The sequence below is a fragment of the Simochromis diagramma genome, unplaced genomic scaffold, assembly GCF_900408965.1.
Source record: "Simochromis diagramma unplaced genomic scaffold, fSimDia1.1 OVJJ01000131.1, whole genome shotgun sequence".
Lineage (NCBI taxonomy): Eukaryota > Metazoa > Chordata > Actinopteri > Cichliformes > Cichlidae > Simochromis > Simochromis diagramma.
In genome coordinates, this window is record NW_024387200.1 from 6,127,546 (window position 1) to 6,155,491 (window position 27,946).

A 27,946-nucleotide genomic window follows, 5' to 3' on the forward strand; every position below is an offset into this window, starting at 1 on the left:
TTTTGTTACCTTGAGCAGCCTTACCTCAAGATTTTGGCGTTTATTCATCTGCTGTTTTTGCATTTTGTCATTTTCTTACAAAAATCATTATGCTTTTTAAGACTACAACAACACTATAGACAATACATATTCCATAATACTTTGATTAGTTAGGTATTTCAATATATTTAAATTATACACCGTTTTCAGTACAATAATGACACTTGAACCAGCCGGCACCAGGACGTGAGCTAACATTCCCCTGTTTTCATCTCGAGTGTGTTGGAGCTTCGCCACACTTTTGTTTGTTTTTTTTCCATTAGTTGGATCAGAAAGTTTCATCATACATAACTGTTTTTTTTTTTTACTCAACATTAGTAATACTTCATATACTTGAGTATAACATGAAAATTGTGCTCCTGGTTGCAGCATTATAGTTTGGCAGCACATGCACGGTCTACATTTCGCCTTTCCGTTTTCACCTGCTTTCTTTCAGCCTTTTTGCCACAACCGTTACAGAAATTCCAAAAAGTCGCCTGATGAGATCAACCGCTCTGACCCAGCAAAAGGTTTGCAGCTGCAAAGGAGTAGAGATATCATTGAGTGTGTCTTGGTTTTGGTGACGAAACCCCCAAAGGCTTTAGAGGCTACACGCATACTCCCACACACACACACACACACACACACACATACGCACACAGAGACTGTAACCTCATAAAACAAGTGTTCTTAGTCCATAATACAGCAAACAATTTGTACCTGTTGTGAAAGGACAAATAAAACTATTGCACAGTAACTGTCTTTCTAATCAGAACATGAGACAGTTGCAAAATTAAACATGAACAAATGAGCCCGTTTTGCCGCCTCATCAGAATGTGTAAGGCTGTGACAGTGCTTTCGGAGTAAGGTACCCCTGAACTCTGCAGTAAAGTCTCTTCTTCAGTGCTAAAATTAAAAAGAAAGAAAAAAAACAGAAAAGAAAAAAGCTGCTCTATGGTTAATAAAGTCTACATGGAACAGCAACAGGACAGAGTGGTTTGGCGCAACTAATGTTATCTTCAGTATGCTAATACCTCTAAGGAGCTGAGAGGTGACTTCATGCCGTGTAGATCAGTGATGCAGTTATAATGTCTGAGTGGAAAATACAACGGGGGGGGGGGGGTCCGACAGACTTGATGCCACCCTTCTAAAGTGGGTGTGGAAAAACTAGAGACAAAGTTTCTATTGCAGTTTCTGTGAATTCACGTGGAGCCTCACTGGGAAATGAAGGCCCAGCGAAATTTCAGGAGGCTGTACGCCACCAGTCAGCCAGTTGAAACCCAGAGCAGCAGTGTGGTTCAGGGTGGGTGGATGTGTGTAGGGAAGAGGGGTGGAGGAGAAGGACGAGTTGGCGGATCTACATGCTGAAGCCGTAAGCGGGCTGAGCGGGGTAGCCTGCGGCAGCAGCGGGAGGGTAGCCGTAGCCAGGATACGCTGGCTGGGGAGCCACTGGAGAAGGAGAGGCAGTCAACATCAGCTGCTGACCTGATCACATAAACAAAAACAAACACAGACAAAATAAAATTTTCCCGTCTCTATAAGAAAGTACACATGACTGGACTGTTTTGTTGAACTGCTAAAGTTGTTTGTTCTATATCAAACAAAATTATGGGGCTTTTTTTTTTCCTCCACTTAGGTTTTCTTTATGTGCTGCTCAATGAGCCTGTAATTCTTTTGGCGGTGTAAAGCTAATTACACAGCAACAGCTGCTGCTGGTTTCAGATAATAACAGAAAACGCAAGCATGTCCACTTATTATGGGTAAACTAATCAGCTAGATTATATCATTGTAAAGTATAGCCCAAGCTTCATTTGGGGAAATCATTTACTTTGTCCAGGAACAACAATGTTCAACCCTCAGTGAGCTGTTCTGCCTGTAAACCTACCGAACACCATCGGCTGAGGCTCTGTCACTTCCTCTTCAGTTTTTCTTTGGCTTTCGGCCTCCTCCAGTTTGTCCACCTGAGGGCAACAAAGAAGAGAGGACGGATTAGACATCACTCACACGCTTACTGTTGAAAGAAAGTCTGAGTTTATGGATTCTAGGTATCGTGCAGAAAGTATATAAGCTCAAGTTGGCTCAATCTGTTTTTCATATTTCATAGATTTTTGGCAAAAACTTTGCAAATTACAACATAAACTCTAATACCTGAGCTTTAAAAATACACTAAGACTTATCCCACATCAAATTAATAAACACTGACAAACACAAGCAGTTACAGAAGATATATGATCTTCATCTGTGAAAGACAAAACTACAATCACCACTTCACAGTGCAGGTAAAGGTGAGAGAAGATGCCATGCAGGTTTGGTGAGAATTTCTAATAAAGCTTGCAGTAAAAATGTTAAATGAAAATTTAAGGGTCAGTTTACCCAAATCACATTAAATAAAACCATTTAACCTTTTATCACATCTAGTAGCATCAAATGACTTGTGACACTCCTGCTATCACCACAATCCAACAGGTTCTGCTCTGAGCTTTAGTATACCATCTTTCATTCAAATACCATCTGTGACTCAAAGCTGTTGTTTATTTTTTATATTCACCAGTAAATAATTTGCCTTAAAAAAAAAAGTCTTTACATGGTCTGCATATTATGAATTCCAGATAACAATGAACAATGACAAATTTGGAAAGGTGCTAATTTTCTAAAAGCTAAGTGCTTTATGCGCCAGGAAGAAAAGCAGATTAACATCAATCCAACAGAGCAGCAACAAATCCAAAATTGCATCACAACTCGACACCAGCAGGTTGATTTTATTTAATTTTGATATTTTATTTTAGTGATTTGTGTAAAATTGACCCTTTAAAAAGAAGAATTAAGGTAAGGTTTAAGGTTAAAGAAATATTTGAATACAAGGAGAGCAAAAGCTAAACAGTACGTTTCTAAATTCCAATTTTGTGCCATTAAAAGTGCTACAAGATTAAGTGGCAGTCACAACTTCAGCGTGCACCTGATCACAGCTGCAAGCAGACCCTCCTGACTGAGTGTTTATCACTGCTGGCCTAAAAATCAAGCTAAGGGCTCGCAGGTCAAGCTCATCCTTGCCAGGCGTACAGTAATTGTGAATTGTTTGTAGCACTAATCCTAATCCCTAAGTGCAAAGGAGTAATCAGGCACTGTGCTTTAACTGTGGAGAAGGCTGAATACTGAAGGTTTATAATTGAAGCTCGGTCAGCGCAGAGTCATGTTGAGTCAGAATTAAAGAAAAACATTTCTTAAAAAGTTGTGACAAAAGGTGTAGAGAAAAGAACATGATATTTGCATATACAATGGTATCACTGGGGTAAGCTGCCTGTTTAACATGTATGTACTGAACTACTTCATGTGAGGCGGGGTTGGGATTTCTCTACCTGATTAGCTGCTCAAACTGGCTGTTAGATTCCATCCCAACCTGTTTGACCAGTACCAAAGGTTTACCTACAACAAACCTAAACTGAAAAACTAAAACTAACTGAAAAGACTTCCACAAACTGAGGAAAGGGCACTACATAACCTTTGAGGTTATTGTTTGCAGCCCTGCACTAATTTCAACAATAAAAACTAAAACAAAGTGACCTTTAGTTAGAAACATGGGGGTGCATCGAGCAAGTCTAAAGCCAAAGCAGCTTTTTCCTCTGTGATTGTCTTCTTTTCTGGGGTTTCAAAAAGCCTCCGTCAGATGGAAAGATCACAGCGTTTCAAGGCTTTAAAAATGCCACTTGACACAAGATGCAGCCCCAAGAGAGAGAAAAGTTAGAGGTATCCGTTAGGCCAGGACAGGCTAATCCTGGTGCTGAAGAAGAAAAAAATAAAAATAAAAAAAAAATAGTGTACAGGCCTTGGCTCCAGAGTTTTTGTTTTAGACTACATTTACCTTCTTGCACTTGACAGCTAGAAAACACTTTATAATCTACCAAACGTCCCTTTACTGCTGCATATTTACCCAAAATTAAGATGCAGACTATATACTCAATTATAATACAGTCACTCTTAACTTTAACCAGTAAACATTATCCATTAAAAATTGTTATGTTTCATCTCTGTTGCATCAGATTTGCGTCAATGTCACTAAGTCATTATTATTTAGGCTCTAAAATACACTTTGGAATAAGAGGAGGTTAAAAATGTTCATTTCACCTGGTCTAACTCATATAGTACTACCACATTTAGCCAGATGTTTTATTAATGTTTTCACTGAAAAGTAGTTATGTGTCTATTTATTTTTATTTCTCATGAACTTGTGTCAAATGGCTAAAAACCAAGAGAAATAAATAACTAAGATTAGGGCTCACTGGAGGGAAACCTGCTTAATCTGAACATGTACTGGCACAAGTGGAACAAAAGCCTGCACACTACTACAGTTCTCCAGGACCAGACCTAGTTAGGCCAAATTCAATCTACAGTCCATGCTAGGTTCCTACATCAGAAACCTAAGAGATAAGTTACAGGAAAAACAGACAGACAGAACACAGAAGAGAATTTTTTTTAAATAAAAAGGGCCAGAGACCGTCACCTTCGCTGCAAACTCATCAACCTGGAAAAGAACCCAAAGACATGACCTCACATATCTGCAGGTAGCACTGGTAAATATACTTAAAGGTCATTATGAAGATTTACATGTTTCACTCTGGCTTGTAGTGATTTTTTTTTTTTAAAAATCCATCTAGATCGTTTTGATGGAATTTGCATGGTTTTGGAAATACAAGCTGTGGTGACATCGTCGCTTGAAGGCTTGAATGTAACAGAACTAAATGACACTTTCAGTGTCTTGTGGTTCTTAAAGTGCCAAAAAAAATTTCATACGACAAACTCGACATTAACGCCTTTTCCCAGAAGTATTGACCTAGTTGCACAAAATAATTGCACAAATCTTGTTGTGAGCACTTTCATATAGGAAATTATCTTCTGCTGAGCAAACTACACCGGCTAATATAGATGGACAAACAGCACTGCAGGCCAGAGGGAAAAAAAAAAATGGGCTGAACTGTCCCTTTAAATATTATTACTTAAGAAGGCCTTAGTCTCTGCCTTCTTGTCTCACCATATATGTTTGACCTGTTTCTCAGAAATCACAGACATATTACATCACCAACACCACATATTCTTCTTAAAATTACACAATAGTGAAATCTATTTTAGTGGTAAAGCTGACATCAAACAAACTCCTGGTGTTGATTGTCAGCACCAACCTTCGTGAGGTACTCTCTCATGACCTGGATAAAGTACGGCATGGCAAAGTCCATTATGTTGTGCCTCCAGGCCAGCTCCAGCACCACGTCAGGGTGCAGGAGATCATAGGAGGCAAACAGGCAGGCAGCAAAGCACTCCTTCCTGCCCTCCTCTAGGAACCACTGGAGTAAAGTCTCTGCCAGCTCAGCATCCTTAGACTCCGCTGCATACAGCATGGCATCCTAGAAGAGACAAAAATGTATCTCATTCACATGGCTGAGTGAAAGATAAAATCCTTTATCTTCAAGTGTGAGAAATTAGCCAAAAGAATCATTCCTGTGAAGTAAACAAACACTGCCATCTATAGGTACATTGAGGAAATGGAACCTTTTAAAAGTCTCCTGTATTTTTAAGAGCTTTTCTATTATTTTTTCATTACCTTGTATAGCTTGTCCTTCTTGCAAAGCTCCACGCTCTGTCTCCAGCGGTTGTTGCCCTTATACAAATAAGCAGCAATACGCCTGAACTCAATCAGTTCATGCTTTTCTAACCTCTGAGCCAACCCGATGGTGTCAAAGTTGTCATAAGCATCAATGGAGGCTCTCAATCCCTGTGGATGATACACGGATAGAAATGCATTGCATTTGAGATCCAGAGGTAACAGCGTCCTGGGCACTGCTTCCTGTACCCATTTACACCAGTATGATGTCTATCCTCAATCCATAACTGGCTCTGTGGATTTCAACATAAAGAGACTGGTGCTGGTGTGAAAAAGCAGGCGTCATCACAGCAAAACAAAATTGCTAGGTCTAAAATTGGAACCGCTGCTATCAGTGGCTACGAGAGGGGCTAGAAAATCACCTGCGATTTATAGCCAGGCCATAGATTATATCCTTATGACTTTCTTTACACAGATATTATTCTCTTTTTTTTTAAGCTTTGTAGCATTTGATTGCCATACTTGTTTGAATGTCTAAAAAAAAAAAAAAATTGTAAATAATGCTTACAACACAGTAAATAATACAAAAGCGACAAAAAAATGGCAACAAATAGGTCACATATTTGAGCTCTTTGTGTTTTACATCATGTGTTGTGATCAATATAAGTCACAGAGCGGGCTGGCAAACCTGGTAGTCTTCCTCCTCTGTAAGCAGGTTGTTAAGAGCTTCATTGACAGACTTGTTATTGTGATTCTGCACAGACCTCAAGTAAGGCTTGACCAACTTCAGCTGGTTCATCTAAGAGAGAAAAAGCAACCCATGTCACACCATATCAGCAATGGGTCCAGTTTATTTAGAAAAACACATTTTATTTAATATATGTTTTAAAAAGTGAGGCTGGCCACGCTGGTTGTTACCTTGCTAAAAAAGATGACAGCCCGGCTGTGGTCCAACCGAGGAGACAAAATGGTCAGCAGATCATTCAGTAGGAGGGGTTTGTAATCCAGATAGAAGGATAGAGACTTATAGTAGAGCTCCACGTTGGCAACCTAAAGGATAAAAGAAAAAACACAATAAGTGATCAATTGATCATGTAAGCAGTTTGTGAAAATAATAAACATTTAAAAATAGCCGTGTTTACCTTTGCAATAATATCTTTAAAAAGCCCTTCTTTCCATGCGTCAGTCGGATGAGTCATCATAGTGATGACAGCGTTGTCATACTCCTCGTATTTATCGTAAAGGAAAACCAACTCTGCCCATAAATGAGACTGCTCTGCAGCACGAAGAACCTGGTAGACAGAAAACATTCATTACTGTCAGAGATTTGTTTGGCTGGTCTAATAGATTTGATATATTTAGAGTAAAATGTCTTGAAGCTTTGAAAGGCTGACATCAAATAGATGATTTATTTTTTATGTAACCTACTCTTTTTGAGAGGGAGGGGGGGAAAAACACACACACACACACACACAAAAAATATTCATATCAAAGCATAATTATTTTTTAACCATTTATATAGATGTATTAATGCACATCTTTTGAAATTGGCAAAATATTAAAATAAAATAGTATTTCATGCTTTTAACCATTTTTTTAAAAAAAAGATATTTAAAGTTTTTAAAAGGTTATTTGAGGGCAAGATGACAAACAGTTGCATAAAGCTGGTAAATGAAAGTTTAATTGCTGCAAGTCACCAGAAATGTGTCAGTAAAGAACTAGCTGTAAAAGACAGAAAAACAAGTCAATTAATTTTCTGTCTGCTTCCTTTTTCATGGCGCTGATGAGAAGCAGAATGTTCACGGAGTAATGAATCAAAAGATTTCATGGCACACAAGCAACCTCTTTGATCTGACAAAAGAAAGAACAGTTTTGAAACGGGCAAACGCGCACACATAGTAACAGAAACACTCTACCTTTGGGATGTTGACTCTGGACCAGAAGAGCTCCAGGTGCTCCCTCATCTTCTGAGGTTTGAACTTTGAGTACAGGATGGCGAGCTCGGTGAACATACCCATATGGGCCCGCTCCAGACCCAAAGCAGCCTCGAGCAGAGCAATGAGTTCCTCAAAGTACCCGCGGTCCTGGTAGTAGCTGATAAGGTCCTCCAGCTCGTCAGCATGGATCACAATGTGAAGGCCGCAGATTTGTGCCAGACGAAACTCCTCGCCGTCCACGCATGCAAAACATACCTGAAAAGAAATTAATGCATGAAACTGGAGATAGCCAACGATAAACAGAGGACCACTTCTATCATTCATATCATCATATCCTGTGTTTTGCTACCTTTTCGTGTAATCCTCTAATCATCAAGAATCTGTCATTTTTTACATGAAGTGACTATATTAGAAACACTGAGGTGACCTGAATTAAAAGCTGTAACAATAACATAAAAACTGCAGCAAGAAAATCACTCAATTTCAATCTTATATCCACAGAAATAAAACAAAACTAATAATAAAATAAAAATTAAAAAAAAAGCTGTTAAATCAGCCTCTTAAGTAGTTTTATAAATCTTGTTTATGACAGGCTCAGACTGCTGGGTAGCCATAGTGCATTTCTCTCCCTCACTTTCCTTTCTGTTTTTCCCCCATGCATTTATAAGCACTATTTATATTTATATCCACTATTTCATGTCACTGACATTTTGTTTTGTCCTGTTTTTGTTTACCATCCATCTCTCTTGCTTGTAAGGAACCGTGTGATCATTGGGGCTTCTGTCTGCAATGTCATAAAAATAAAGCGCCTTGAAATGACTACTCTTGTAATTCGCCACTATATTGATTCAGTTATGCTCAGTATAGAATTACGGCATTGTTTCCCCATGTCTTTTAAATTAATCAGACAAAGCGGAGACCTGTAATTGTACTAGAAAATCTAAAGGGGTGCAACACGTTTGGACAAGCTGTGATGCACCTCAGACAAGGAACAAACCAAGGCAGTATTTTTAATCTGGTTTTTTTGGTTTGTCTCTCTGTGCATTTTGTCCTTTTTCTTTTTTAAATGTGTGCTTTCTACACATGCACTGCCTTAAAACACTGTAAACTTAGCATGCGGAGTTTGCATGTAATGAAATGTTGTATATAAATAAAATTGCTATATACAAATATGCAATAATCAGGTGTCAATGTTTCTCTTTTTTTAATTCCCTGGTTTGGGGTACAGATGCAAATTAGCCATTTTCATCAAATCTGGCACTGATATCCATTATACTGCGTGCTCCTTATTAAATAGAATAAATAATTAATTAATGAGCACAAACAACAGGCTATAGCAGCCATGTGCAATCCATGGCTGCTCACGAATCCATACATTATTATTTTGCTGAGAGACAAATCAGATGAATCAGACACTCCAGAAATAATTATGACGTAGATCCTGACGTGAATGGCACTTAAAAGTTAAACACACCTACTATATTAACTCCTACATAGCAGCAGACTGCCACCGTAACGTGCAATCTGTTTTAATAGTGTGTGCACAAAATTTAAATTAAGTTTAAGCCCAGTTAAAGGTGGTAATTTACCCTATAATATGATAATAGATTAAGAGTCAGATTATTTCATAGTCAAATTCTTGGTGCGCAGAGGTGTTTTTGCGCCTGTTACCTCCTTCCATGTCCGTGTGCTGTTGGCTTTCCTGGCGCTGTCCACAGCTGCCTGGTACTCTCCCAGGTGGACTAATGTGGATGCAAGTCGAGCAAAGTTGGACACATTGTTATACAAAAGTTTGGCTGCTTCGTACATACCCTCCTCATAACATCTATCGCCCACCTGGAGAGGTAGAGATCAGATGATGAATATATAGATAGCAATCATTTTCTGGCAAAGAGCAAAAAGCACATTCTGCAACAGCTACACATCTCTTTAACACTACAGCTGGAACTTTTGTTGTTGTTTTTTTTAATACCTGCTGTATGTGAGCATTGTTGGGCCCGCTGACAAATTCTTCCAGCTCAGCCAGACGGTTAGTTTTAGCTAAAGCAAAGATCAGCTCCGTTTCCACGTAAGACTCTCTGGCTTTCTTCCGAGCCATCTGTAGAAACTTCACCAAATCCTCCCAGTTATCTAGAAACAGCAACACACTACAGATCAGCTCAGACCCAAGACTGATAAACACCATTAGCATGTTTTACCTGTAAATCAAAAACGTACTGTTCTTGCTGGCTGCGTTGACCACCTCCATGTACGCTGACGGGTCAACGGCTTTTATGTATGAATCAATGGCTTCCTTGACCAGGTCTCTGTGCAGCTGGGCTCTTGCTAACTGACTCCACACTGCAGGCTCATTGCAGCGCTCCGCAAACTCATAGGCACGGTCTAAGTTCCCTATGTGCTCTATCAGTACCTAGAGGGATACAAAATAAAAAATAAATAAACAAGAGATGGCTATATTCTATGAGCCAACATGAGATAAAACAATAGAAAACAATAGGACTAGCATTTTTAAGGCTCGTTCGTTTTCACTATTGTGCTAAATTCACAGTGATTAAGAGAAACTGATGAAACCTGCTATCATTGGCAAATGACTTTGTTAGTTTAGTTAAAGGGCTTACCCACAAGTACTTTTAATGGCCCGGATTTAGGAAAGGTAAATATCAATTCATTCATTAATCCACTGATTTTCTTAAATGTTTTTCTAACTTTGGTAGGAGGGCCCGGGAGATTATGCCAGTTCTTACAGGTCGAGAGATGAGGTATACCCTGACACATGAAATATAAACGTCCCCAACTACAAATGTCGCAACAAATTCTTTTACAAAAAGAAATGGAAATTTGTACTTAATTGAGTAAAATAAATGCACATATTAATGTACATTTTTACAGAGAAAAGGTTCTGTGATTAGTAACTTTAGCTTACTGTAACTTCGACCTCCAGCATCAGTGCAGTTTTAGCAGGATTAGGTTTGTTTTTACCTGTATGGCTGAGGTGTTCACATCAAACTTCTTGAAAATAGCAAACGCCTCTTCAAAGAGCTCGTTGCTGATAGCGATGTTTGCAATATCCGGAGCATCGTAGTTGTCTAGCCTGTTAATGTACTCCATCACACGAGTGCGATCTGCCTTGATGGCCGTCAAAATCAGCAAGTTCTGTAGGTTTCTGGTTTAAAAAATAAAAAAAAAAAAAGTTAGAAAAATGGTTGCACGTAAATGATCACCATGAATAAGCTGTGAGCCTGAAGTACCTGTGTTCACTGAAGACTGAATTATCAAGTACGATTTTCTCCAGAAGTTCAATCAGCTCATTGGGCAGGTCTGCGGTCATGAAGGCTTTCACTGTGACCGACACCTCCTCTGGGTCTTGGGTTTCTGACAGAGCTGTCTGCACCACCTGAGAGGAGGAAAATCGAAAATAGATGTTGAAAGAAAAAAATATATATATACAATTCATGTTTGCGTGCTTTACTTTAAAAGAAGAGGTGGAGGATCCCATACCTGGTCGATGAGCTGTCTTCTAAAAGGATTGTTTTCTTCTAACACAGTCGCCCAAAGCTCTGGATCTTTCCGCCGTACCAGATATCGAGCCTCACTCTTAAATAATGAATTCTCATTGCACACCTGACATGAAAAAAATAGTTTAAAATGCATTCATTATAATCATTTAAACTATGACACTAAAGCCATACAATGTGATCTACATACTTTGATGAGGTCTAGATCACACTGCCCTCTCTCATAAGCCACACAGGCCAGGTGGGGGTCTCTCTTCTCACAGTAGCGTCCAACCACGGCGCTGTCATAGAACGGGTTCTCCTTCAGGAAGCGCTCGGGTGTGTTGTTGCTGTCAATGTAGATCTTGGCCAGGGCGTTATGGGTAGCTGGCTCCTCACATCCTTCATGGATACGAGACTCCAGCCATGGCAACAGAAGTTTCAACCTGATAGCAGAAACTGTACGTTAATATAAAGCTTCATTACATAATACCTAGGAGAAGCTTTTAAAATTCATTTCATGGCAAGGACTGGTAAAAGCACACATTACATTTCTAAGATGATGCTACAATGTAGCTTTTTCCTGTGATGTAATGCACAGCCAGAAGACTAGATGGCAGCATTGTCCACTCAGCAGGCCGATTGAGTCATGTTTTAGGGTTTCTCACTTCCACCTTTGTTGATACAGACTAAATAGCTTCATTATATGAGACAAAGTTATTCTGATGGTTGATACTGAGGTATCGATGAAACATAATGACAACCTCAGAGAATCCACTCTAGAAATCACCTTTGGTATTAAAATTAAAACATTAATTTCAACTTCATGTATGCATTAAACTAACAAGAATGCACTGAGCAAACACAAAGATAAAATGTCTGTATATTTACATTCATGTATTCCACTCCTGTTTGTGAATGCTTAACGATTTATAGGCATCAGCTAAGGAGATCATGATTCTTTACTATTGATCGCCTCAAGGTTTATTGGAAAAGAAACAATTTTCAAGTTAGTATTTGTTCTTTTCCTTCAATGACTTGAGGGGAAAAACACACATAACTAAGTGGTTCAGCCAAACCGCAAACATGGCTTGCAATCTGATCTATCATTTAAACTCATTCCTACAGAAGTTAGATTTAACAGCTTTTATGTACCAGCATGATACCTGCGCATTAAAGGCCAGGTCATTTCAGAAGCTGCTATAAGAGATGACAGGAAATCGTTTTACCCTTTAGTCTTACCTGTTCCTTTTCTCTACCTCGTCCACCAGCTCATCAGTGGAAAACTGCCCTCTGACCACCATGATCAGGTTCTTAATAACATCCTCAGAACAATCCACATCCAATAAACCTCCAATCACCACTGGTAAACGACTGGGGTTGACCTGAAAGCAAGTGGGTAGGATTCAAAATAGAGAAGCATCATGCTGCTCGATAACGATAACTAGATAATAATCAGTTTATGTATAAAGTCACCCGAACTGTAGATCTTACCTTCTGTACATAGATTTCAATGTATTTCTGCAGACTGTTGCGGTAAAGGTAGAGAACTAGGTCGTGGACAAAGTCAAAGCGATCACAAACAATGATAAGAGGAAGCTGGTCCGTTAGCTTTGCTTCCTAGAAGCAGAAGAAACATGAGGTTTATTATGAATTAACTCTGGAAGATGCTAATAACAGAAAAATATGCTAGGGGATCTTTATACCTTGAGGAAGTTTTTAACCCTGTCTGGGTCGTAACAGTTGCTTTCTCTACAGATTCTCTCCACTTCTTTGATCTGGCCGGTCTTACAGGCAGCCTGGATGTATTTAAAGTGAACATCGGGCTCTTGGCTGAAATTCACAATCGACCCAAGGAAGTAAAACAAGCCTTGTAGAGATATGAGAGGGGAGAAACAACACAGTGGTTAAGTTAATCTAGTGTGAATTCAAACCTGCAGAAAATGAGGAAAAACCACTCCACTTACCTTCATAACTCTTGAAGGATTCAAAAAGCTCCACTAACGCTTGAGTTCCCAGCTGTTCGTGATATTTAGATGCTACCTGGACACACAGCTGCAGGTTCTGCCTGATATTAGCCGACAGCATGGCCCTTAAACACTCTAAAGAGTCTTCAACTGACAAGGAGCCAAAAAAGTTCACCAGCCACTAAAAAGAAAAAAAAAAAATGGGGAGAAAGGAAAGCAACATGTTGAGCACGGAGGAAAAAGGAGTCATTTCAGGAAGCATTTTCACACATTAAAGAGTAAAATGAAGCCGCTCCCAAGAGAGCAGTATACAGGCATCATTGCCCTTCTACAGGCATACCTCAGGGTTGAGCAGATGTGTGTGAACCACGGCTCGTTTGATATCGTACAGGTCAGTGTAGTGTTCAAGAGCTCTCTGTAGCAGTCCTGCCTTCTCACACAGCTGAGCAACATGGGCACGGTCATAGTGCGTGAACATCTGGTTCCCAAGGATTGCATCTGCTACCTAAAACAGCGCATACGCACACATGAGCAAACACATTGTATTTAACATTATTAAAGAAAAGGTTGCAGGAGAGTCTGAACATTAACATTCACCTGGGGGGCGTGTATTAGGTTCATCTCAAGCAGACGTGTCTGCAAGTGACCTTCTGCTGGGCGGTTGTTCTTTAAAGCATCCAATAGGAAAGAGGTGCACTGCTGGATCAGACTACCCTCCATAAACACATCAACAATCTACCAAAGAGCATGAGAGAAAAGAGCAGTCAAAACACAAATAGCTAGACAAAGTTCTCTTTTTTTTTTTAAATTTTATTTCAGACCATCTGTGAACAATGATTTGAGTTAGCATGCAAAGGCTTGAGTTGCACACTATTAAACACCACAGGCCCGGCAGCCAGATGTTTCTGTTTTGCAGATGTCCTTAAACATGAAACGTTCACATCCGAAAAGCAAAGGTCGCCTTAACACCATCACTTTTCATAAAGTCATCATCTTCCCTGTTTGAGATTAGAACAGAGCGGAGTGATGATGTGGCTTTAAAGGGAGGAGAGGGTGACTGACTCAGTGAATTCCTGGCATTGCTGCCACATCTGGAATAACACATATGTAGGCTCCCACACTGGGCACTTTGTGCGTTAGCGTGCATGTATAAGAGTAAACAGGCACATGCATTTTAAAGGGAGCACACGAGCAGGATGTCTCCAGTGAGAGAGGCGTTCACGTTTGTGCGTGTTTACCTGGTTGATGTTGGCCAGCGGTTCCTCATCCTGGACCAGCATCTGAGCAAACTGCAGACCCTGGTCTGGATTCACACGCATCACATTCCGCAGCAGAAACACCCAGTCTGGGGTATATCCCACCTACGCGAACGCAGAAGGATAAAAATGCACTTTCAAGCATAAATGCAATACTATAAACATACTGCATGCCTGCCATTTGTGCAATGCTCAAAATTTAAATGGAAACACAATAAGCCTTCTGATTACCTTTTTAGCATACAACACTATCTTCTGGAATTGGCCAGTCTCTGCAAAGCACTGAATGACCTTGTTGGGGACATTTGCTCTGAGGTACACACTAAGAGCGAGAGTGGGGTCAGAGGCCTTCACCAGGTCTCCCAGCTCCTCTGAGCACTCCAGCTACAACACAAGAGGAGGAAAGCTACTTCACTTACACTGGTCACTGTAAAATAAATAAAATAAATGTATATCTACAAATCTGCCTCATTTCTTTAATCCTCCAGTTATACCTTGTCCTCTTTCAGCCATTTCTCCAGTAGTTGCTTGCGGCCCTGTTGCAAGACAGGCCTGCACAGCTCCAGAGACTCAAACTTGTTGAGCTGGCCCTGGTCCAGAAGAATACCAAAGTACTGCAGCAGTGGAGAGGCTTGACCCGGCTGGGCCGGGACACTCTGAAACTTGCGGATGGTTTCTGCTGTTCGCAGGATACCCTGAGGCGAGGAAAGACATCAAAGAATGAAGGAATTATTAGTCGTAGAGTAAAAAACAAAACAAAAGCAGATTCCATGAAATGTTTTGAAGGAGAACTTCATGTTTATTGCCGTGTTTTCACATTAACATACACGGGATTCTTTTTGGGTTTCGTTTTTCAGTGCTGAATCACAGTGTGTGTAACTGTCATAGTTTTAAGCACCAACAGAAAAATATTTGACAGTTTGATTCTGTGCAAATGCAAGACTCCTTGTGCAGTTCTCACCCACACCTGGTTCATATTAGCATAGGCAAGAATGACAAAATGGCAGTAGAGACAGGCGTACCTTGGGTGCTGATGCAGCAACCTTCGCAGCCTCTGAGTAACTTCCCTGGGCAAACAGAGTGTTGAACTTCCTAGCAAAAAGCTCCTCTGCCCCAGCAAGGTTTGACCTGACAGCTATCCTCAGGGCGAGATCAGGGTTCTGCAGCACGTTGGTGGCATAGTTTACAATGTTCTCCTCTTCCACACATACTGACAAAACCTATAATAAAAAAGGAACAGATAATAATTAAGAACTGCACAGTAAAAATAACTAAACTTAAGAAATGTGTCCAGTTAACAGTCCAGTTTCTTAAGAATGTCTGCCAGGCATAGCTTGCCAAAACATTACAGTCAAATTATCCACTATGAATAAACATTTCACTTGGGAATTTGTTCTGCACACACTCACTGCCCGTTTGCGTCTCACCTGTCCCTTCTTATTGACACCAATGATTCCCGAAGTGGCTTCGTGAGGAGCAGTTACAAAGATGGTCTCAGCACTGATTCGGTTCATGTAAATACACACTCCAGACTCCAGGTCGTACAGGTGAATGTAACCATACTTTGTGATCAAGTATATTACGCCATGCTTACTACCAATCTGAGGAGAATAATTAGAAAGAGAAACATTCAGGAGTGACCCATAATGTGGTGAGCAGAGTACAGTAGAAGAAGCTTCATTTTCTTTACCTGCATAGCAACGGGAAAGTCTGTCTGGGCCTCTGGTGGGAAAAACACATCCACAGCTTTCTTAGCAAATGGCTGGTTTCCTGCAGCTGGCTGACCAACTTCGATGATGTGTAACTGGTAGAAGTAAACCAAGACAACAGTACAGCAAATGAGACCAAAAAGAACATCACAGTTGAGGATTTGTACATTAATAAAACTTTCCTGATGCTACCATATAGGAATTTCAATTTTAACCAAAAGGCATGACGCATAAAAGTTATTTCATAGGATTCTAACATAAACATTACTCTTTCAAGGCACTTCAAAGCAGTTTGCTCAGCAGCTAAAAACACAGATAGCATCATGGGTACATTCGAATGGCCTTCACCTTTCCCCCAGCCTGTGAGCGCACAGCAAAACAGAAGAGAGTGGAAGGTTTGGCATTTCCCTCCACTTTGAACTCCCCGAAGGCAGCAGCATGGCCCTCGATGGGCTGGGACACTTTCCTGTCAACGGAGTACAGCTGCATTGCTCCGACCACACGGTTTTGCTGGAGGACAAGGAAAAAGAAAAAAAAAAAGGGTGGGGGGAAAAAATTGATATGTTCAAGTCATTAAGGATCAAAGATACAGGTTTAAAATTCAGGCAGTGTGTTTGTATGTGTATGAACAAATGGTAGGTATTATCTGTGCATTTGGTTAGATTTGGGTAAACAAACTGTTTGCTTATTTGATTTACATATACATATAAAACAAGTTCACTTTGAAATATGTATGCATGTTGTCATACTTTGACATAGTCCTCTAGATCCAGACTCCTTTAGAAAAACAGAAAAAGAGTGGTGTATTGATTTTCTTATTGAGATTCAGCAAGTCAGCAAAAAAGACATCTGTCCATCCATTTTTCTTTCACCTATTGAGGGGCAGGTCACAGGGTGCAGCAACCTAACCAGAGAAGCCCAGACCTCCCTCTCCCCAACCGCCTCCTCCATCTCATTGAGGCGAGCAAAGAGATGTCATCTTTGCAGCGTGTCCTACTCTTTGACCTCCTCCCACTATGACATGTCCAGAACACCTTGCCCAACAGAGGACAGGAAATATCCTAGTCTGATACCAGAACCACCTCAGCTTGATCCTTCAGACAAAATGTATTTCTTGTATTCTTCAGTTATTACCAAAAGCTTGTGACCATAGCTGAGGGTAGGGACGATCAACTGGTAAATGCTTCACTTTTACATTCAGCTCTTATTACCACAACAGACCGGAATAGCATCCTCATCACCAATCCATCTGTCAGTCTCCTGCTCCCCTCACTTGTGAATAAGACTCAGAGATACGTAGACTCCTTCACTTGGGACAGCAACTCTGACCTGGAATAGGCACTCTACCCTTTTCCAGCTGCAAACCATGGCCTCAGAGATAGCGGTGCTAATTATCATCAATGCTGCTTCCCATTTGGCTGTGAACCACTCAAATGCAATCTGTAGGCCACCACCTGATGAAGCCAACAGAACCACAAGATCCACAAAAGGCAGAGACACAATCATGAGGCTACCAAAGTGCAAGCTTCGGCTACTCCTAGAAATTATGTTCGTAAAAATCATGAAGAGAATCTGTGACAAAGAGCCCACCGGGAACGAGTCCGGCTTACAGCCAAAAAAACCCAAAAAACATCCAACTCTTTGTGTAAGAGAAGGATAAAATGCTGCGAGGCTGGTTACAGCAGAAATTTCTGGGAAGCGTAATTGTTAGAATTTCATGCCACTGTTCTCAGAATGTGTCTTTTATGTGTTCGTGGACTAAATTGTGTTTTTTTTAATGACATTATACACCCTGATTGGCATAATACAATGGCATAACAGCTTGATCTCTTTATCCTCCCCTTCAGTGAGCAAACAAATCTGGGAAGTGATGAAGTTCCAAGTTTATTGGTTCCTGTAGAAAGTAGATGATCCAGTCATTGGTTAGGAATGCAGATTTTTTTTTAAAGCTAATTCACTGTCGCACAATAGCTAAAGGTTTCAAAACTTAGTGTGGTAAAAACAATTCTTTTGCTTTCCAGTGTGTACCTGCTCACAGCCAAAACCTTCCAGCCCAGTGAAGAGAACAAAAGTTGACCTCAGATAAAGTGTTCTTTGTGTGATCTTTTGTCCAATAAGGCCACAAACAGGGATCGGAGAGATAAATATTCCTTTCACAGAAAATGTTTATATCATCTGTGCTTTCATACCTGTGCAGAAATCCCTATCAGCAGTAACCACTTCTGTTGTTCATCAGTTCTGTAGTTAATGATCTGACATCCGGCCAGACTGGCGTGCCGATCGAATACTTTAGTCGGTTGGGAATCCCCCTCCATGCTCCAGTGATAGACGGCAGTATCTGTCACCAAAGCCACGGTGTTTACAGAGATCCACTTCCAGAACATGACCTCCTCTGACATGGTGTGAGCCTTCATCTTACTCTTCATCTCAATGTTGAAGATCTGCAGCGTCTTGGCAGCTGAGGGTCGGTAAAGAAACAGAGACGTGAGACGAAACAGGCAAGAAAGAAGTCGTCAAATAACTCCAAACAACAAATTAAATAGCTGTTCTGAGTAACACACAGACCGGCAGATGAACATGTCTGCCTCGAAATAGTTAGAAAATAAATAGAGCTACTTTTAATTGGAACTATTTATTCATTGAGGAAACGTTTTAATAGCTTGTTCCTTTGATTATTTCGAGTGGCGAAGACCTAGTTTCAGCCAAGACTTGATGATTTTCTTTAATGTAACTACTGTTCCGTGCTGTGAGCACCAGTGTAATGGGGAACCGAGGGAGATTTCTGACACAAGTGTTCAAAACTCGTGTCAGAAATAAAGAGCAAATAAAAATTATATCTGAACTGCTCGATATTGTTCGTAAGCCAGGGAAGCACCACTCTTTACTGAGTGACCTGACCCGCAGCTACAGAAAGCAGACGGCAGCTTTTGAAAATGTCACAATTGACTAAACACAGATACAACCTCCATTTACCCAAAATACTTAATGAAAAACAAACAGGTGATGTAATGCATGACTCATGTAAATACTAGAGCTGCTGTACAAACTTGCAAACACACAGCCTTTACGATACATAAATGGCATCCCTTATGTGCAGGAAGGAAAGATCTGAACATTGATTACGGCTGCTGGCACACGCTCACAGAGGCGAGCAAAGGTGCACAAAGAGTGCCCCAACTCCTCTCACTGTATAACATCTGATGATGCATACCACACATACACATCTACCAGCATACAAGTCATGCTAACACATGTGCAATTCTCATAAAAGTAGGGCATTTGCCAGAAGATTAGGCTGGAGTGTGGGTGTGCGTGTGATATTGAGGTGCCTTTCTTGTAGCCGTCTGTGTTTTGATTGATCAGTGGTCGAAATAGATGTGCATAGTTAAAAGGGATACAGGGGATAGCTTTTATGAGAGAGACATGGCCAGTGTATCATCACAACAGCGTGCCAGACGGGTAGACAGACAGAAAGCAACTCACCGTCTGAGAAATGACAGAAAGCAAAGGAGAAAAAGCAAAGTGTCAATCAGGTAAGAATGAGAAGACAAAGATAGACCATAAGGAAAGGGGCAAACAGGGAATACTGTGCTTAGAAGGAGGGAGGGAGGGAGGGAGGAAGGGGGAGGAGGGAGAGAGAGAAGCATTATAAGCAAATCATCCTGATCAGCGCTTGTGTTTGTGCTCTAAGGGTTAGTTTCAGTGACAGGCGATCAATTTTCACAACCAATTTACTACACTGGGTAATAGATGTGAGTGCACTCGGCATATTTGCAACATTGACAGGCATTAATCTTTGCTGCGACTTTCCCACAGCATTTCTAGTAAACGGCTAAATCTGTTAAAACTAGAAGCAAATAAACAGTGCAGAGGCCATGCAGACGTCATTCTGGGACTTTAAACAATAATAAAATACTTTGCGCTTAATATAGGGCCACTAGAAATAAAAGCCAACAGTTTTGACTTTTTCTTTTGCCTCAGAACAATACAGTATTTCTCATCTATTGGCCACTGCTGCCTAAATGTGTTGTGTCATTTCTATATGCGTCATCATCATCATACCTTTGAGGGCGATGACTTTGCTGGCGGGGTTCATGATGGCACTGTCGGCAGAAATCGGTCTCCTGATTGGGTTGGTGGGATCCGACATGTCCACAATCACCACCTGGTTCTGCTCGCCCACCTTCTCACGGATGCAGATGAACTTGTCCGACTCCATCGTCAGATAGCTGAACCCAATGTTGGCTGGGTTTACGCCCAGGTTCTGCAGCTAAAAACAGTTTTGAGGAAATAAAAGTGAGAACCTTTAGCTTAATTATGTTACCCCATTTTACAGTGGTGGAGTATCATATAATAGTCAGTAAGCTAGTCAGTAGCTGGAAACAGATACAAGTACATTTTCAAGAAATGGCTAAACAGTTTATAAAAATGACAACACAGATGCAATCGCATTTAAAGAAAGAGTACGACCACAGACATGTCTTCACATATACACAAAAACAAAAAGGGTAGGAGCTAATGATATATCAGAAGTATACCAGATGACAGAGCTGTAGCTAGTAGTATATATGTGTTTGTTTGCTACCCATTTCATCTAGATGAGCAGGAACCTGTACCCTGAAAACCCCCCCCAACACTTTTTAGTAAGCACTGTTAGTTAACTGGAAATTGTAGTTTAAAGTACTTTGAGTGGTCAGTGCGACTAGAAAAGGCTTTCAGAAATGCAAATACACTGTAGTACATTAATTATTATAGACTGTATCATAGATAAGAGAAAATTGCATTCAGCTGGCAGACACATTTTGTATGTATATTTAGTATACACAGTATAGTACATTTTGTAATAAAAGTACTTAAAAATTAATTATTGGTCAGTGAGCCCATCCTCATTCACAGGCGAACAGCTGCGGCCAGTTTGTGAGAGATATGCATAAGGTGACACATAAAGTGATAAAATAGAACTGCATTTCATTCTCTTTATTTTAATTTTTACACAGCATCCTGACTTTTACAGAATTGGGGCTGTGAAAGCAAAACTCAGCCACAAGCACAATATTCCTGCTTTAATACTATGCTTTTGTTGCAACAACTTAAAATGTGGTGAGAAAATATATGTGGGAGCAGCTGCCATTTGCTTTTTAGGGGAAGAGAAAGTAGTGAGCGATGGATCATAACATGGACTTGATTAAAATAGCAGCAGGTCTGCTCAAGTTTTCCAGGGATACTCTTAAAGGTCGTTTTCCCATACAGGAGGTCTGGTCGGTGGTACATGGAGCCAGGGGACAAGCGTGGGCACACAGCTGGATGTTAACTAAACAGAGCTTTATTTTAGCTTTATTTTACACAAGCTGACAATAATTTCCAGAATTTCCTATGATATAAATAGTAATGCTGTCATTGTACTTATCATTACATCTCTAATACTTAATTTTATTAAAGCTCGACTGGACCTTGACAGTGTATTTAATCATCATTTTAAGCAGCTAGCTGTAAATAAAGTTTAATTACCACTAAAAAACAAACAAACAAGAGATTCACTAAAACCAAGAACACATTAGAAAATTTTAATAAAGCAAACCTAATGAGAACAAGTCAACACAACAACACACACATTTGCCTCAAAACTAACAAACATGAAAAAGTCCAGTTTGGTTGAATAGAGGAATTACTGCACACATTGTCAAACTAACTGAACTGAGAGGACAGACAGAAACATGCACTCTCCCTCTGATGACTGAACTGACTGCATTATGCAGTCTGAGGCAAGCGGAAAGGAATCCTTATGCTCATCACAAGGACTGTACTATCTCGCAGTTGGCTGATAGAGCAGGAAAACAAATCATGACCGCTGAGCCATTTAAATCATGTCATCTCCAAAACAGGAAGGATGCAGCAGTGTTCAGCCTGGGGTGATCAGAGGGGCTGCTTCCAAAGAAAAATAGAATTATCCTTAATTAATTATATCCAAAATATTTTTAGATTTTCACTTATACCAGGTGCTAGCTTTAGCATAGGCTACGCTTATCAGTATTTTCATGTGTACAGTGGTTAGTCACTTTTTTTTTTTTGGGGGGGGGGGGGGGGGTGACGACATGTAGTTATTACCAAACACAGTTGTTAGTTTTTTGCAGTTTTGTGGCTTCTTTTTAGATTTTGTTGTTGTTTTCGAGACCTACAGTCCTGTGACCAATCAAAACACAGAACTGATGCAGACCACGAAATTCAGTTTCTTCCCTTAAAATGCTCTGCCAGGCCTTTACAGCAGCCACCTTCAGTTGCTTCTTCTTTGAGGATCTTTCTACCTTCAGTTTTGTATTTAACAACTGAAAATCTGCTCTGCTGGGTTGAGATCGAGTGACTGACTTGGTCACTGAAGAAGAATTTCATATTTCTTTGCCTTGAGAAACTCTTGGGTTGCTTTTGCAATATGCTTCAGGTCATTATCCATCTGCACCATGAAGTATCATCCAATCAGTTTTGCTGCATTTGAATGAATGTGAGCAGAGAGTATATCCCTATACAATTCACAATTCCTCCTGCTGTTTCTATCAGCAGTCACATCATCTAGTAACCCAGTTCCACTGCTAACCATACATGCCCATGCCATAACAATGCCTCCATCCTCGTGTTTGATAGAAAATGAGGTATGACTCCTCATTCTCCACACTTTTCTCTTCCCACTATTCTGGTACAAGTTCATCTTGGTTTCATTTTCATGTTCTCAAGCGTAACCAGTGTTTTGCACCTTTTTGTAAACCCTGTATTTCCATTCATGAAGACATATTTTGATTGTAAATCTTAACAATGGTACCTCCATCAGCTTGAGAGTGCTCATGACTTGGTTAGATGTTGTGAAATTCTTGAGCTGGTCAATGCGTTCATTCTTTTTAAGAATGTACCAGATTGTAAAACTTCAGGACAAATCAACAATGTCCAATCGTAAAATTTTGTCCAGCAAATCGTGTTGCCACACTCGAATTTGCATAAAGCAGGCAGCCTCACTTCATCCAAGGCCAGGGGCCGTAACAGTTTCTAATAGGCTTATTTTGGTTTTAGCAACATCTCTTTGGACTTCATATTAAGAGTTCCAGTGAAAAGCAACTACATGAAAGTTCAGCATTTGTCTGCCTAATTTGTCATCTAATAATGAGGAAACTGACCTCACTTAATCAGGCACAAATTGAGCCTCTGAAAACTGGGCACTATGTATGAAAATGACTGTAATTCTTAAACGGTTAATGCAACGCAAACCACAGCCAGATACATTCTGTTTGGGACAGCCAATCATAAGAAAGCTGCTTTAAAAGTAGAGAAACTGAGTTAAAGCAGCTTGTTTCATGCAAAGGATCACCTTTGGGGTTGTGCCAATGTCCAAGGAAAGTCCAAGAATAAAAATATGGAGCTGTAAATTAACATAATTCCCCTTTCACAACATTACAGAATCAACTTTAACTGAAGCATGTTTGCAGTTTATGATAAAGAGACAAATATTTCATTAAAGATCAATATTCAAGTGCTGCTTAACCGTGGAACAATTTCTTTAAGACAGAGAAAAAATAAATTAATTAAGTAATTATGCAGTTGGCATTTTTTAATGTTTATTGTCCCAATGATTAAATAATAAAGGATGAGAATAATAATATTTTCATTGTTTAAGGCATCTTGTAAAGGCCACAGAAAAGCCCCGGGGGAGGAATGGAGCCATATGCTGCATCTCTTCAAGACTGCCAAAACTATCTCTGGAAGCAGAGGGAAGGGAAGTTACAATAAAGATAATGGAGGAAAAGATAAGGTTGGGAGTGAAAGGAGGAGCTCAAGACACTGACCAATATCCTGTTGGCAACGAAGAGAGGGAGCGAACCATTGTAAATAAGAGAAGTCAGAGTGATGTATGTGCCTCTTGCGAGAAATGAAGAACAATGGCCAAGAGGTAGCAAGGTATGTTGATTCTAGTTCCAGTAACACAGGCCTCTGGCATTTTACAGTACGATTCAGGGTGGAGAGACCGGCTCGCTGTAAGAACACTCCCCCCCAGCTGATTCTTAGTCGAATATGCCAGACTAAAAACCCACTTCAGCTTCAACTTACTGTCTCCAGTGATCCATTTAAATACTAACCAGTGATACACTGCAGACTCCTCTAAGCAATCTTCGCTGCACACATGAGACAATAAAAACAACGTATTAATACTTTAATACCGCAGTAACAAAAGGCAGGAGATCTTAACTGATGAAGCAGCATTGACGGCATTTGGTGAGTCATAGGCTGGGTGGACATCTTGCTGAGGCACTGACACGTAGAATCAGCAGCTGATGGTTTTGGGCTCATGACGAGATTACACAAGCACTTTTTTTTTTAATAAATCGAAGAATGCGGCGGGGGGGGGGGGGGGGGGGTGGAACTTGCTCGCAAAGCGCGTAGCCTTTATTTTAGGAAATCAGAGTTTGTTTTTTGTCTTGGTCTCTCCATCTTTCTCTCCTCTTGTCCCCTCCCCCAAAACCAGTCGCACCCTTCTTAACCCATGGTCTACCAGAGGGTCTCTTCCTGTTATCGGGGAGGTCTTCCTTCCTGCAGTCGCAAAGTGCTTGCTCATGTGGGATCATCAGATTGTTGGGATTTTCTCTCAATTTAGTTGGATCTTTAACACTTTTCTCAAGGCACTTTATACTTCAAGGTAGTGTGAATAGTGCCTATATAAATAAACCTAAAGTATATAGCTATGGCGATCATGAACACCTTAAAGTAGCAATGGATTCTATTAATATTCGAACTTCCAAGTCAGAATAAACACACAGATATTTATCTCTGATTCTAGTGTGGATTGTAGAACAATCCGCACTTGTAGTTAATCCAAATTTCAAAGTTCACGACCCATTTGAAATTACAGAAAGACACAATGTGAGTGTTGTATGTGTTGGATGACTGCTCTTTCAATGCATTCATGATCGAATTCCGGTGACTGAACACAGACGCTCAGCCTTGTCCCTGCCAGCCACTGCTGCGGTCACAGATGTGTCCTGTTAGACTCGCTTAGACTGTTCTGTCATCCTGCTTCCTATCCTGATGCAATTTGCCAGGCTTAAACGGGGACCTGCTTACCTCAGTTGTCTATCAAACACATCCGGTGGTTTGACGTGGTGGCGTCATTTCATTAGTACAAATACAGCAGGTTCACTTCTCCCGACTCAGCTAGACAGGACAATTTTCAGGCACTTCAGAGCTGCGGGAAATCTTTGCACTTACACAAGCTGCTACAGTACGTAGGCTGCTGCACCGACAGCCAGCACAAGAGCCACAAAAGCTGTAAATGACTCTCGCCTTCATAATTCACCAGACCATTCTCACTCCCTCATCTTTGTCTCCATCATAATCCACAGAACCCAACTCTGATCCACCAATTACTGCATTGATTTAAGGACAGATTCTGCCATGCTCATGCACAGTATGGTTCTAGAATCATAAAGCAAAGTAAAGAGAATTTACCCCACAGCTTAGTGACAGTGTGAGGTTAGGCAGGTAATCCGTAGCTGGCATTAACACTACAGAAACCCCAGTCCTTCATCTTATATGTCTGCACTAAACAGAGGAACATTAAAGCGATTTTTTTAATGCTCATTTATCTCAACATTCATCTGGTTGAAGGTTTGAACAGTAGGTGGGTGGAGCTGCACATTCACAGACCTCCTCTGAAACTTGTGCCATGTTATCAGCATTTAAATAGTATATGCATGACAGAAGATGAGAAAAAGCATAATCAAGCCCATTTAAACAACAGTTGTAATAGTCAGGATATTATGGCATTTGCTGTACTCTGTATATTATGCAAGTGCTAGCTCAACAAGCTGGTACCTCATCACAAATCTAAATCCATGTTACACTTGTGAACCTCGGCCCAGACTGCAGACACTGAGCTGTAAATACCAGGCCAAGGAAAGGAAAAAAAAAAAAAAAAAAAGCTAAACAACTTGAGGCCCAAAGTCCTGGGTTTGCAAATTCCAAGCATTTTTCACTCTGCTGGAGCCACCTAGACTCACAGGGAGATACGACTGTAGCAGAGCTGGGATTTCACGGTAGAGGTGAAACATAAAGCTGCGGGCTGCTTATCGCCGTCTCAAGGCCTGATTTTCTTAGGACATGTATAAAGGGAAAGGTCTGTGCTGTTGTGAGCAATCTGGACTAATAACCAGACATTGCCAGGTACTGCACTGTGCTCCATCAGTGAGCAGCAGTGTACCGGCTCCTGTCAGTGAGGAGAGGAGCCTGCTAGGCTGCAGGCTCTTTTGGCTGGCAGTTTTTTGGTGGATAAAGGATCTTTGGCTGAGAAAGTGGGGCTACTGGCCAGAGGAAGGGAGCAGAGGGAGAGAGAAGGGGGGTTGGGACTCTGAGCTTTTATTTTTTTCTAGTGAAAGGCCATTTCACTGCCTGCTGTTACCATAACAACAGGCTACAGACCAGGGGAGGTGGAGGGGTGCATCACAAAGTTTCTCTTCTGGCTGCAAGACACCAAGCACTGGGGCTGCTACGGGACAGCGATTAAAAATCCATAGCAGTGGGAAAAAAGGGGGCCATAGTGCAAATTGTTCCCCCGCAGACGACTAAATCACCGGCTGCTTGTTTTCTTTTCTTGTCACAGATTGTAAAAGGGCATTTGTGTTGTGTGTGTGCGCGCCCGCGTGTGTTTTCTCCACCAAGATCAGAGTCTGTGGGGCTTGAGTTCCTCTGATATATTGATGCAGATTGCTTTGAAGCTGTGCAGATGCTCCCTAAGACAAAACCAATACAATAAAATAAATAATCACCAGCATGAGTTTGGAGACACATTAAATCAATATGATATTGACGCTGCATTATAGAACTAGATGTCATATTGCGTTTTGGTCATGGCAAGATATCAATCGAATGATGCGTTTCTGGTCTTACGGGCTTCATTACAACTGATTGAGCCAGTTTCCAGAACTTATTCAACTGCCGAGTGAATCCAAACATAACCGCTTTTTACATCCCCCTGTACACCTACATCCAACGACCAAGATCTAAATAAAGCGCACAGTTTCATGTTGTTACTTGAAACACATCACGGTGATTGTTATCAGTTACGCCCAGCTGTGTGCAAAAGCTGGGCATTTTGAGAGACACTGGTTGGGATTTTTGCTCCTGAAACTGGGAGTATTTAGCTGCAGGACATGACAACAGCATGGCAGCAACAAAGATTGAGAACAAGTGCCATTCATTTCTCAGATACAACGTAGCCGCGAACAGCTGAGCTCAGTTGTCACAAAGTGTCAAAACACCGCAGTGAAAATGACAGCGTCGTTTATAACTTAAACGGGAAAAACTGCGGCGTATCCCCCAATACACACACACACACAAGCACACACACACAAGCACACGTACCGGTCCGCATTGGGGCTGTGTACGATCTGACTGTTCAATTTTTACAAGTCATCATCTGCCCGGCAGGAGAGAACTAGGCCTGTAGCTATATTGAGCACCACCCCGCAGCCCTTTTTCAGATTCCATTTAAATGCGACATGTGCTGTGTGTGTGCGGACCCACAAGGGCGAGGAGTGGCGCAAAAAGAAAGGCGCTGGGATTAAATTTAGGGCTTTCTGTATGTCTGCTTACCTGCAGATGCTCCTGAAATCGTATCGGCAGTATCTGAGCCATTTCTGGAGGGTTTCTCTGCCTGAAGAGTCCGCGAGGAAGGAAAGGGGAAGGGGACAACAAGAGGATAAAGGTGGTGTTCTTCTTTGTGTGCCCTAAATGCCCAAAAAGTCAAACTGATGGGCAGTAGTAGGTAGTCTGGGTGGCTTGCGTTGGTATCACACGAATCCACTGACTGCTCCCATTCAGTAGCCCCCCTTACACCAGTCCTGAATCAAAAACTCCGCACCTCCGCTAAGAAAACTAGTCCACTTCAACTACTACTGAGCCAAACCATCTCCTCCCTGAGCCTTGTAAGGATATGGGCA

At 41.0% G+C, this 27,946-nt stretch overlaps 1 protein-coding gene across 4 annotated transcripts; it reads right to left on the reverse strand.

Moving 5' to 3' along the window:
* On the reverse strand, positions 1–27,939 carry cltcl1 (clathrin, heavy chain-like 1). Of its 4 annotated transcripts, XM_040050662.1 has the most exons (33): positions 27,600–27,939; positions 20,037–20,244; positions 19,458–19,460; positions 18,164–18,432; positions 16,323–16,484; positions 15,956–16,069; positions 15,693–15,866; positions 15,288–15,485; positions 14,760–14,960; positions 14,497–14,649; positions 14,248–14,370; positions 13,607–13,744; positions 13,350–13,514; positions 13,010–13,190; positions 12,749–12,912; positions 12,537–12,662; positions 12,285–12,427; positions 11,254–11,488; positions 11,047–11,169; positions 10,797–10,942; positions 10,528–10,711; positions 9,766–9,958; positions 9,521–9,678; positions 9,220–9,384; positions 7,528–7,803; positions 6,754–6,903; positions 6,530–6,661; positions 6,300–6,410; positions 5,612–5,782; positions 5,193–5,414; positions 4,511–4,537; positions 1,904–1,979; positions 1–1,503 (listed from the first exon to the last, which is right to left on the reverse strand). In XM_040050662.1, the coding sequence occupies exons 1-33, from the start codon at positions 27,639–27,641 to the stop codon at positions 1,376–1,378; spliced, it is 5,061 nt and encodes a 1,686-aa protein (XP_039906596.1). In that variant the 5' UTR covers positions 27,642–27,939; the 3' UTR covers positions 1–1,375. The 4 variants fall into 4 exon arrangements, with proteins under 4 accessions (XP_039906596.1, XP_039906597.1, XP_039906598.1 ...); XM_040050663.1 differs by lacking the exon at positions 19,458–19,460 and having other exon boundaries at positions 27,600–27,938; XM_040050664.1 differs by lacking the exon at positions 4,511–4,537 and having other exon boundaries at positions 27,600–27,938.
* Between the last annotated feature and the right edge of the window lie 7 nt (positions 27,940–27,946).